At 38.5% G+C, this 12,159-nt stretch overlaps 2 protein-coding genes across 2 annotated transcripts; both read right to left on the reverse strand.

Moving 5' to 3' along the window:
• Positions 1-289: 289 nt before the first annotated feature.
• LOC106955746 (rap1 GTPase-GDP dissociation stimulator 1) lies at positions 290-5,250 on the reverse strand. Its single transcript, XM_015046105.1, has 5 exons — positions 4,569-5,250; positions 2,329-2,436; positions 1,601-1,723; positions 1,361-1,486; positions 290-999 (listed from the first exon to the last, which is right to left on the reverse strand). The coding sequence occupies exons 1-5, from the start codon at positions 4,660-4,662 to the stop codon at positions 527-529; spliced, it is 924 nt and encodes a 307-aa protein (XP_014901591.1). The 5' UTR covers positions 4,663-5,250; the 3' UTR covers positions 290-526.
• A 426-nt stretch (positions 5,251-5,676) lies between these two features.
• LOC106955745 (uncharacterized) lies at positions 5,677-11,069 on the reverse strand. The gene is made up of 5 exons (XM_015046104.1): positions 10,929-11,069; positions 9,012-9,648; positions 8,664-8,864; positions 8,139-8,268; positions 5,677-8,057 (listed from the first exon to the last, which is right to left on the reverse strand). Exons 2-5 carry the CDS (start codon positions 9,406-9,408, stop codon positions 7,586-7,588), a joined length of 1,200 nt encoding a protein of 399 aa, XP_014901590.1. The 5' UTR covers positions 9,409-9,648; positions 10,929-11,069; the 3' UTR covers positions 5,677-7,585.
• Positions 11,070-12,159: the final 1,090 nt, after the last annotated feature.

Below are 12,159 nucleotides of genomic sequence, written 5' to 3' on the forward strand. Positions count from 1 at the left end.
GTTTCTCTGATTTATCTTTTTATAGGTATGTGTTTGAGTAAAATGTTTTTTTTTTTTTTCTTTTATTCTACGAACTACTGACATGTCTAAGAAATTCCAAGCAAAAATTTAGTATTTATTTTCAGAAAATGAGAAATGGTCAAAATAACGAAAAATAAGCAGTGGTTTCAGACCTCTAATAATGCAAAGAAAAAACGTTCATATTTATCTAGAAACAATACTAACTCAGAAAGAGTTCAGAAATCAATATTTGGTGGAATAACCATGAGATCTCTCTCTCTCTCTTTCTACATACAGAACTCATGGTTCTCCCACTGATTTTTTTTTTTTTTTTTTTACAAAATGTTGTTCCCACCCTCCATGTTTAGTTATGAAGCTCCTTTTATTTTATTTTTTTTTCAAACAGTACAAAAGTCAACATAGGTTTGGTGCTGCTCTCAACGGTGACTCATCCAGGGTAGGATAGATGGATGGACGCTTCAGTGTTTTATAGTCCATTTTGTAAGGCCATCATATTTGCAAGCTGTCACAGGAAGGTGTGGAACACACGAGTCTTCAGACTCTTTGTCCGAGGAATGTTCCTGGTCGAGAACTTGATCACCTTAAACATATTTGAACAGCTGCCCAATCTGAAGAACGGGAACCAGTGCACAGCCCGTTTGTTCCCATGGAGATTCCAGAAGGAGGAGGAGCAACGCTGGAAGTCCTCGATGCTGACCATGTACTGGCCGGGCCCCCACTGAGAGACCCGGACCAGCGTCACAGAAGAGGCAAAGCCACAGGTGTGAGGAGACACGCCATGAAACACGCACTCCCCCGGCCTCACGGGCACTCCTCTTTCCCAGATCATACCTGCCTCCTCTGGTACTGCCATGCCGCTGAGGTTACAGAGAGCCATGAGGCAGACCTCCTCCAGAGCCTCCTTATCAGGGAAACGGAGCAAGATGGCAACAAGGCGTGGCACCGCACCTCGGCGTAGCAGCAATTCTTGCTGCTTAGCTTAGAAGGACAAAAAAATAAAATAAAATAAAATAACAATAATCACAATTCCCATTAATTCAACATAATGGCAAAAGTTTGTTGGTCATGAGGAAACAAAAAACTGCGGATGGATGGATGGATATTCTCCATGTGCAGATTCAACTTTTCCTATAAAAATTTCTGTTTTTTGGCATTCACTTTTACTGGCTGAATTAGGTTAAATTTGCTATAACTAAAACGTAGCATCTGAATTCATGACAAATTATATTTTGACAGCAGCTTGAAATATTGGTAGAAATGGTCTCTTGCGTTCACAAAACACTTACATAAAACTAAAACCACATAATTGTAGGTTATTTTATTATTTCACTTGACTTACAGCTGTCGTAAGACATGCGTGAGATGGCTCTTGCTGCATAAATGAGCAGCTCTTCGTTTGTGCTGGTCAGAACTGACAGCAGGGCTGTAACCAAGCCTGCGTCCCCAAAACCTTTACGAACCACAGCTGAGGAAACAAGAAGCCTCAGTAAATAAGACTTGTGGTAAAAGCTTCAGCGCTGGAGTAACAAAGTTCAGTAATAAATAATGAAAAGTGTCTATATCTGTGTGAGTAACCTACATTCCTTGGCAAGCTCAGCCACCAGTTTTACAGTCAACAAAGTCAGAGGCCCTCTGCTTCTCAGAGACAGAGCCAGGATTGGCAGGATCCCGCTGATCACAACCTGCTCAGCAGCGCCTTTCTCTGGACGGACACACACACACACACACACACACACGCACACACACACACACACACACACACACAAAATGCATTCAGTACCATAACATCCGTGTATATGATTCAACTAATAAACATGGTAGAATGAATTCTGAAAAAGAGAATTAAAAAAAATAATGTTTTTTTTTTATTTTTTAAACAGAACACAAATTGATCTCTGGTTGCTGTATTCTTCTAGTCTTTAAATGACATTGAATTGAATTAAGTCTCTAACTGTGAGATCTACAAGGATATGGTCTCTGCAAAACATGAATACGGCTTAACTTCACCTACAGACCAGGATCTGACCTGAACTGATCCGCTCGAATGCTGTCAGTCTCTATTAGTGACCAGTGTTGTTTTGGTCTGAGTTTTACTCTTTCCATGGCAGCTAGATCTATTTGCCAGGATATTCTGTTTTGCACTTAGAATGAATAATATATTTAAAACTAATTGCATTGGAGGAGTCTGCATTTTGCATTCCCTAAAAAAAAACAAAAAAGACAGAAAAACAAACAAATAAAATAAAACACAATACAATTCCACTTACTATCTACTTGTCTGATGTAATCTCTAAAATTTCAACTTACTTTTCTCCCTAATGTTTGCCAGCACTGTGATCAAATGAGGTTTGAGTTCATCTTCAATCAGCTCCACACCTAGAACTCTGATTGCACCCAGTGCATTGTTCAAATTATCTGCAGAGACAGTGTGTAATACAGAAATTAGGACTCATGCAAATGACCCACAAATAATAACAATAACAAATTAAAAAAAACAAGCCGAGTGGAAGCAATCATTTAAACTATCAAGGTGCTCATTGTGACACACATAGGGCAAAACACCAGAGCTGTCTAAAGTGGTTTAGAAGAACACTTTTAAACACTTGCAAAGGCATCCATAACACTTAAAACTTTCCACATTTTGTAGCATTAAATTCAAAAGCTTTAATATGATTACCAGGACAGGGCCATCCATCTAAACTGACAGGCCTAAAAAGAGAGCGTTAACCAGCAAACAGCCAAAATGCAGCTAAAAAGCAGAGATCCCCAGCTTAGCCTGACAACGATTAGCCAGTCTGACTTTTACAACATTAGATATATATTTTAAGGTTCAAACAGTAACAATTTGTCTTTTTTTTATGTTTGAAAAGCACAAAGAATGAATTATCTAGGATTTGTCTTCCTGTTCATTAAATGCATCGAAACAGAAACTATCACATTTTTCATTCTAACTTAACAAAACTCATGTCCTGAGATTAATGAAGCCAGATGTCGGATTTGGATTTGAAGCATTAATGGGAATGTAACCCATCGATAGAAAATAAAGAGCTTGGAGAGCTTAATTTTAAACCAGAATGTAACCATGAGAAGGCCCATGTTTTCACTGCTTTCCTGCCCCACTTTGCTTCTGCTGATCCTAGGAGGCCAAAAGTTTACACAAGAAAAACTCTACCGGCATCAGCTGCATTTAAAATGGTATTTCTCTTTAAGGAAAAGAAAGTTTGGTTATTTTGCTGTGTGAGTGACATTTTTCATGGTTAAAATTGTGACTCCCACATGCAATGATTTGCAATCTGCTGCTTTAGAACAGTAATTTATTCTCCTGTTTGTAGACCACAATGTGTGTGTGATCTGTTCCAGAAATGCAAAGATTGGGCTAAAAGCTCCTCCATCTCAGAGATGCAGACATGAAAATCTGGCGGTACAAACACTTTACATTTCTATCATTGTTGCTGTACCTGAAAACAACTAATATTGGCAAAAACAGAGAAAAACTGCTTCGTAGTTGCTTCTTCTATTGAGTTCTGTGTGAATTACCCAGGACGACGTGATTTAATAAAACATTAACTTGTCTTAAATCTGAAGATATAATTACATTTGCACAGCTGTGCTCAAAATGTGCAGATGCAATAGAGACACTCCGCTTTCTATTCTATATCAAAACACGAAAACAAAACAATCACAAAAGTGAGGGAAATGACATGTAGTTGTTAAAATGAAGGTATCAATTCTCTTTTATGAACTCAAACATTGACAAAGGAATTGCCTTTCCTGTGAAACAGACAACTAATGGTTTTGAGGTTTGCTCCGCCTTTGTTTTGCATGAAGTTGACCAACTTCTGATGCCTGTGAACCGGTATTCCAGCCCAGGACAATTGGACTACATCCCCGAATTCCTCTGGATTTCCTGTTTTGTTTATCTTGGCATGTCTGATGTTTTCCCATGTGTTTTCTGTTGAGGTCTGGAGATCTTGCTGGATAGGAGCCAACGTGAACCACACTGGTGTTTAGGGGCGTAATGACAAAATGTCATTGATGACTTAAGCGTAAGACAATGGGACCTCTTCAGGTATTTTTATGTATCCAAACTGATCCATGATCTCTGGTATGCAACACATAGTGCTGAAACCAGTATGAGAAACACCCTGAACTAGAACACTTTGAATTTAGTGTTTGGGGGTAGTTGATTATTTACTGAGACTTTGCCTTGCTATTCTTCCAAGCATCAGGGTGATAGTTTTCTGTTTTATTCCACATTTTGTTGATTTCGGTTTCCATTTGCAAAACAAAACCACATTTTAGACAACTACTCAGAACGGATGACCTCACTCATTTAACTCCACACTGCCGTTACTTTAAACACACCCCCATGCTCGCCTAGTAGTCACACATTAAAATGTCCAGCTGTGATCATGTGAGGCACATTATAAAGTCATATTACATAGTGTATTACAGCCAAATACACAAGTCGGAGCTAACATCAAGACTCAACATGCAGCAAAGTGGACGTAATAAAAACATTGCATTCCAACGTGTGTTCCACTCACCGTTTGGTGTGTAGGGTTGCAGCCGGCTGGATATGTGTTTATTCCTGTGAGCCCGAGCTTGTTTATAGGAAAGTGGCACATTAGGGTGCCCCATGTTTCTCCGTCCTGCCGTCTCTGAAGTCCTGGTGACGAAACTTTCTCACACTGACATATTGTGACTGTTCGTCTGAGTTTCCTTCTACCACTATCCCTTGGAGTAATTGCTTGTTGCTTTGAGGACACTCACAAGAACCTAAGCTTAACTTTTATCTCACATGTACACTCCATACTGTCTTCCAGTGTTTTCCAGCCCATATATATATATATATATATATATATTTGTTGCTGTTGTTTGGTGCCTGCTCTGCCTCTTCCCTGCACGCTCCAGCTGGCTCTCTCTGTTCCCTGTCAGGATTAATACAGAGCAAATCCTCACTAAACCTGCGCTCTCATGCAGCCTCTGCGAGTTTGTGCACTGTTAAGGTATTAGCACTTGGCTGACTCTGCCGAGTTTATTCCTACCGCCCCGCAAGCTCACATAATGCCTTTCGGCTTCTAGAACATTTGAGCCAAAACAACACGGACAGACGGGGATCCGGCATGTTTTTCTACACAGGTGGATTATTGGGTGGAACATTTCCAGATTAGTAGTCTTTCAACTGCTCGATAAGTGCTTTGATGTAATATCTCCTTGACCTCGTTCTCGAATTCGTCATCACAAGACGGTTTCTAAAATGTTCTAATTCATATTTAGTAACTTTTTTTTTCATAAGAAGAACCATTCATTATGAGTTTATGGGAAATATTTTTGCAACTCTCAGAATTTTTAAATCTGCAACCTGCAGAGTCGGATTGGTGGATAGAGGGTGAATAGACAGTTGAAGGATGATTGGATGACAGACAAGTTGAATGACAGATGAGCAAATGGAAGGATTGCTAGAGGAAATAGTCAGAGGTATAGATGGATCGATCACAATGGGATAGGAAAAAAAAGGTAAAATATTTTTCTGTATTTATCTATACCTGGAAAATAGTAAAAGTCCAAAGGTTGTTCAAGCATAAGCTTAGATAAAAAAAAACAAACAAACAAAAAAAAAAAACAAGGTAGTTAAGATTAAAAAAAGCATGGTAGCAAATAAAGTTGTTTTTATTCAGAGCTGAAAAATGATATATAGCACCACTGAGAAACTAATAATCTAGACAATAAATAAAGATGTAGAGCAAACATATAAATCATTTTATCTCTGGCAATTTTCAAGCCAGCACACACATTCAGATGAGACATACTAAAATCATAACATAACAGAAACATTTTACTCACTTAAACTCACCAAAGAGAAAATAACTCACATGTGTGACTGCTCTGAAATTGGCTTACTGGCTTTAAATAATATGCTACTACTATGTAAAAACAGTTAAACCAAGACAACCAATCATACAACTACAGTAGGTTTTTCCAAATCCTACCTTGCATGGTTTGAATCTTTGGATTATTTACAGAACTGTGAAAGAGCGATTTCTTCTTCTTCTGTTCACTCTTTGTATACCTGAATAATAATTAAAAAAAAAAGAAATATGTGCTATTACAACCAGCTTTCCCAGAGTTTTGCACAATACCCAGAGGAAGTGACAGGTGAAGAGCAAGAGTCACCAACTCTGTTTTAATTAAGACTAAACAAATTAATTTCTATCCCAAACAAAAGTTCAGTGGTTTAACTGGTCAATCAAAGAAGGTGAAAAAAAAAAAGAAATAAAAGCCCTTGATTGGCTCTGACCAGTGATCAGCTGCTCAGATACAATTCCTTCTTTTTTATTAAATGCCAATTTTTTAATCTCTAAATGCATCAACTAACAGCATGCTAGTAAAAATCAGATAAATGTTAAAGGTCATTTAACATTTAATAAATGTTAATAAATAGGGATAAGAGTCAACTTGTTTAGTTTATTTCAAATTAAAAATGTATATTTAGTTATTTCATAGTCAGTGTTTAGTATGTACAGTTGTTGAATGAAGACAAATTAGGTGAATTTATACTAGTGAAAGTTCTTACCCCCTCCCCAAAAAGAAAAAAAACTAAATCAGCAGCTCCACCCTCACAGGAAGCCGTAACAGCCTGAACAATGCTTCCCTACAAACATTCATACAATCAAAGTCTAAGAGGAAAATCTCATTAATGGTACACAAAGCCAATCAGTGACTGGATCAGCCACTTATTACCGTCTTTAACGAAGCTACTACATACCTAGTTACTAATACACAGCTTTCCACTCATGTCTTATGAGATTAATTGATCATGTAACTTTCTACTAACATTTAAGGCTGCTACACAGATGCATCTGAAGAAGCTCAATGAAAAGTTCGCTTATTTCAGGTGGATTTTAAGTACGCATTTATGTAAATATCACAAACAATAAACTATAAAATGTAGTCTCTGAGAATTAGGTGAACGAAAAATAAAAACGACTTTAAAAACAAAAAGTTGTGTTAAGGCCTACAAAGTCATGGAGAAAAGTATCTCGCTCGACGCTTGCGTGGCAGACACAAAACAAAGCCTTTGAATCCTTGTTTTCCAAGGCAGTGTCCTAATTTTCCAACACAAATAATTTTGGTTTTCAGTAATCATCAAAAATAACAGAAATAAATGTTTGAAATGCACCACTGCGTGTAAAGAGTTTTTACATAAGTGTCTATTTTTGAATGAATATGATGAAATAAATGAACTTTCCAGCAATTAATGACACACCTGTATATCTACGCTTTTTACTCAACCACTGCAAACTAACTAATCCTACTATGTCAAAATCAATCTACTCTCCAGGGATTTTCAGATATTCTACTAATAAGCAGAATAAAGCCATGGAGAAAGTTGAAAAAAATGGGAGTAATGTCTACAAGCCTCGATATGTCATCTGGAAAGAGTTTAAGTGTCATCAGGGTGTGACTGAGCACTTGGTTTTCTTCATTGGAGGTTAAGTGGCTTAGTCTAGCTGGTGTTTTGTCCTAGATCAGCTGAGTGAATTGGCGATTTCAGCAGGTGTCAAACAGTTCCAGCTGCAGTCATACCGCTGGAGACCGTTTCATAACCCACAGAGACCAGGGTGAGGACGTTACTCTGAACATTATCCGGCTTGTTTTGCTCTGCGTGGGACACGACCGCTTCGGAGATCCCAGACTCCGTCCTCATCTTCTTCCTGTTTCTGGCTTGCCCCTTGCTTTTTAAAAGGATCTTCCCCTGCTCCTTCATCCCCCCGCAAAGCTTGTGGGATCTCTCGTTGTCGGACGAGCGCAGTTTGCGCTGGCGCCTGCGAATGCGACGGGACGGCAGACCCGAGTCGACGGGGTCCAACGCCGCCGCGCCAGACAGGATGCGGATCTGCTGATCGATGACCATGACGATCATGTCTAACGCAACGTCCAACATTCCGAGACCGAGGCCATGAGTGACGTTGTCAAACGCGCCACTGTTTACTGGCTCCTTGAAGCACTTTCTCATGTCCTCGAGATGGTTCCTGTGGGAAAGAGGCGAAGCGTTACACTGACACGACTCTCATAGTCACGCTAATTTTGATTGATCGTAATCACATCCATACTTTGTTTCAATAATTTTGGACCAGTGTTGAACTGTGTTCATCTCAGGGATGAGTTGTTTGGCCATGTTACTGTAGTCAATGTAATCATGGGAAAAATCTTTCATATCTTCACACAGAGCTCTGGTGTCACCTGAAAACAAAAACAAACAAAAAAGTCATTTTAACATCCAACTTGTCAAATAAACTTTTTCACGTGTCACATTATAACCACAGACTTCAATCTAAATAACTGGAACTTTATGTAGCGAGTGTCAGGCGTGCATTTGCATTCAGCTTTCCTGGATCGACACGGAATAAAACCGTCTTTAGCTACAGAAACAGTTTCTCGTATTTTTGAAGTATGTCTCCACTAGCTTTTCACATCCAGAGACTGGAGTTTTTGCCCCTAAATCATTGCAAAATTTGCTCAAGCTCACTCAGACCAGACGGAGAGCATCTCTGAACACTTTTATTTTTTTTTTTTTTAGATTTGCTACATATCCTTAGTTTGTATACGCTGCTCTTTATTAAAAGTGCATCCGTCACCTTCAGTGAGTTTGGAGAAGGAGGAGGATACCGCGGTGGTTGTGCTGGGCATGAGGCCAAGGACATTCAGTGACTCCAGAAGTGTTTTCTTGCTGGCTGGGCCTCTGCTGACCCGAGTGTACGCTGCCAGAGACCGCAGGGACATCTTCTCTGGGGCCTGCAGGCGTCTTTTAATTTCATCATACGAAATGAGATATTTTCCTGAGGATGAAGTCAGACAGAATGAGGCAAATCAGAGCAGCGACGTTGGTAATTTGAAAACCGAATTTATGCAAACTGCAATACATAGATCCTGAATAAACTTAGCAAAGAGAAGACAGACCAAAACTTTCACTGGTGGTCACTTACGAGCTTTGGATCCTTTCATGTTGGGATCCAGGAGAGAAGACACTTCTGCAAAGGGCATCTCGGCATTAGACTCAGAGTTTGTGCTTGAGTTTGCCGACACCTCCTGGTGTTGGGGGATCTCTTCCCCTTGGTGCTGGGCTGTAGCCTGCATCTGTGGCTGAACATGAGGCTGAGTGCTGTGCATTTCCAAATGGTTCTGATCTAACTGAGCCTGACCTTGTGCCTGCTGAGGGAGGACTAATGCATTTTCAGATAAACTTTGCATGCCCATGCCACTTTGAGATATGTTGTTGCCCTGCTCTGGGGACACCTGAAAGATGCTCATAACTGGCTTTACAACTGTGAAAACCATGTTTGCTTGGGGATCCAGACCCACCACCCTGGAAGCGGGGTCCATATTTTCACAAAAATCTTTCTTTTCAAGCAGAAGGAGTAAAATAAGAGGGTATAAGTACTAGCTCAGGTTTATCTTGAAGTCCTGGATACATAATCTTACTACTGTTTTAATACTGATAATAGCTAAAGAAAAAAGGGGGAACAGTTCTTTTTGTTTTTATCAAGAAAACACCTCTCGTTTACAATATATATTTTTATTGACACTTGGAACTACTCCTGTCACCACAGCAGAAGATTTATTCTGAAAGAGAAAATAAAACCTGATTAGAAACTGAGTTTTAAAAAAATCTGTACTAAGGAGTGGACTGAACTGATAGTCATTGTGCAAATCTGAAGTAAATGTTTAGAAAAAAATAATGACCGGATAAAGCACTGAGCATATTACATCCTTCTACCAGCTTTGCACATCGAGAAACTTAACATTTTTGCCAATTGTTCTTTGTACAATAGCTCATACTCAGTCTAAAAGGATGAAGTGTCCCTTTTCACAGATATGTACTGTTTTATAACGTAACAGTGTTTTAAACTTATTCACAACAATAATATTTGTAAATGCATTAAACCACATATACAGTGTAGTTTGCTCATCAAAAAACATTGAAACAAGTTTTGATGTGATACATAAGGAAACGTCCATCTCAAAATGGGAAAACCTTACAAATCCACCTAATTTATGACATATTTAACAACTTATTTAAATTAGTTTGTGACAATTTCTCTTTTTTTTTATTAGTACATGTGAAACTACAGAGCTACAGGCGAAGCGTCACGACAAAAATCGCACTTTCAGTGCATGCCGATTACATACTGCTCAAAAAAATAAAGGGAACATTTCACTTTAATTTTGTGTGTGGCTCCAAATCCAGGCCTCCATTGGTTAATAAATTTGATTTCCATTGGTGATTTTTGTGTGATTTTGTTGTCAGCAGATTCAACTTTGTACAGAACAAAGTATTCAATGAGAATATTTCATTCATTCAGATCTAGGATGTGTTATTTGAGTGTTCCCTTTATTTTTTTGAGCAGTGTATTAGAGCTCAACTCCTCAATGAACCGAACAAACAAAAACTAGCGAAAACTCCATGTTTTGGGCTTAAGAATGAAATTCTCTACAAATGTTCATAGATATTTTTTCAACGTGGGTTAAACTTGAAAATAACAAACTAATAAAATCCATAGAATCGTATAATTTCGCGTTTAAAGGTAGCTTAATTGTTTTATATGACTATTTAACGTTTAAGTAAACCATAATTTAATGATTTAGCCATGCTGACTATGCAGCAACGCTCTAAACTTTTAAGCTAACCACTCTGCAAATGTTAATAAAACCGCCGCATTCAATGTTCCAAACAGCCATCATGGCTGCCAGCCGCTACTGTTGCTGTTTTCCTATGTTTCGGTCGCTGTCAAACGTCAAAGGAAAATGACCAACATCGGCAGAGAAAACTACGGTCCGTGTTGACTTCCAGATACGCATGCATCCTAATTTAAGTTGTGACTGATGACGATGTCGCTACTCACCGAACTGGCGTCTGTTTTTTCCCCCTAAGAGGCCACTGATCCTAGAACGGTCCGGGTTGAAGTCAGCGACATTTTCTCTTCTTCTCCACTGTTGCTTCAGCGGGTTGCAAATCAGCCATACGTGCACTATCATTCGAGACGGGAGTCTAAGCTCTGATTGGTCAACTGACCGATCGATCAAGCTGTAAGCGTTTTTTATTGGACTAGAAAAACGTTGGCAGATGCGACCAGGCGGTAATTCTAAAATGCACTTTTAGACAAACATTTAATATTTTGGAGTCATTTTGAAAACTAAATCTGCCTTTCTCATTTTTTATAAAACCTATCAGTCTTAAAAAATGGAAATTTGTTATAGGCTAATATTGCTTTCAATTTCATTTCGTGTGTGTATTTCGTTTCTATTGTTAAAGGGATACACATTTCAAACAACATACCAAATGAGGCATCAGACGGAAAATTCTTCAGTTAGAATACATCGGTGTGAATACCTTAAAATTAAACGCTACTCTTCTAATAATGCGACTCCGCCATCTAGTGGACATTTTAGAACATAGCAGTGAGATATACAAATTTACACAATTTCATTCTTATTCTTCTGAAATGTGACCAGGTTCATAGGTCTGCCTATGCTTAACTCAGCTTTGTAATCAGAAGCTTACAAAGCTGTGACATAATCATCTCGTCTTCCCAAATTGTTAAATGGCAAAACTCACATTTCCATCATTCCTACAAAATACCAATTAAGCCAACAGGCAGTGGATCAAAAATACATAATTCAGTCAATTTTATTTAGGTACAAATAAAAAAAATGTACAAAAAAAGAGAAAAAAAAAGAACAGAAAGGAACAAATATGAAAACTGTCAATATTGTAAAAGAAAAAGGCATTTGTTAAACAGTTAATTAAAAGCTGAACCAACTAATCTGGAAAACAAAGCATCTTGTGATGCCAGGGTATGCATTTACACAAACATGATATTAAATAAGGAAATATTTGGTTTAAAAAGGCAGAGACCTCAAGTGTGGGGAAAGGATGTAGAATCCACAAAATACACACATTTAGTTTTTCTCCACAAATATCAGTGCTCCAGTCTGACGAGAACAAAAATTAATGCATACATTTTACCAGTACAGCAGTAGCTCAGTGCAGTAGAACACTGACGTTAGGATGCATGTTAGAGTTTTCGGTAACACTTTATTTGAAAGGGGGTGAATAAGACTGACATGACACTG

Source organism: Poecilia latipinna, unplaced genomic scaffold (assembly GCF_001443285.1).
Source record: "Poecilia latipinna isolate Pla-1442-1.1 unplaced genomic scaffold, P_latipinna-1.0 Scaffold764, whole genome shotgun sequence".
NCBI lineage: Eukaryota > Metazoa > Chordata > Actinopteri > Cyprinodontiformes > Poeciliidae > Poecilia > Poecilia latipinna.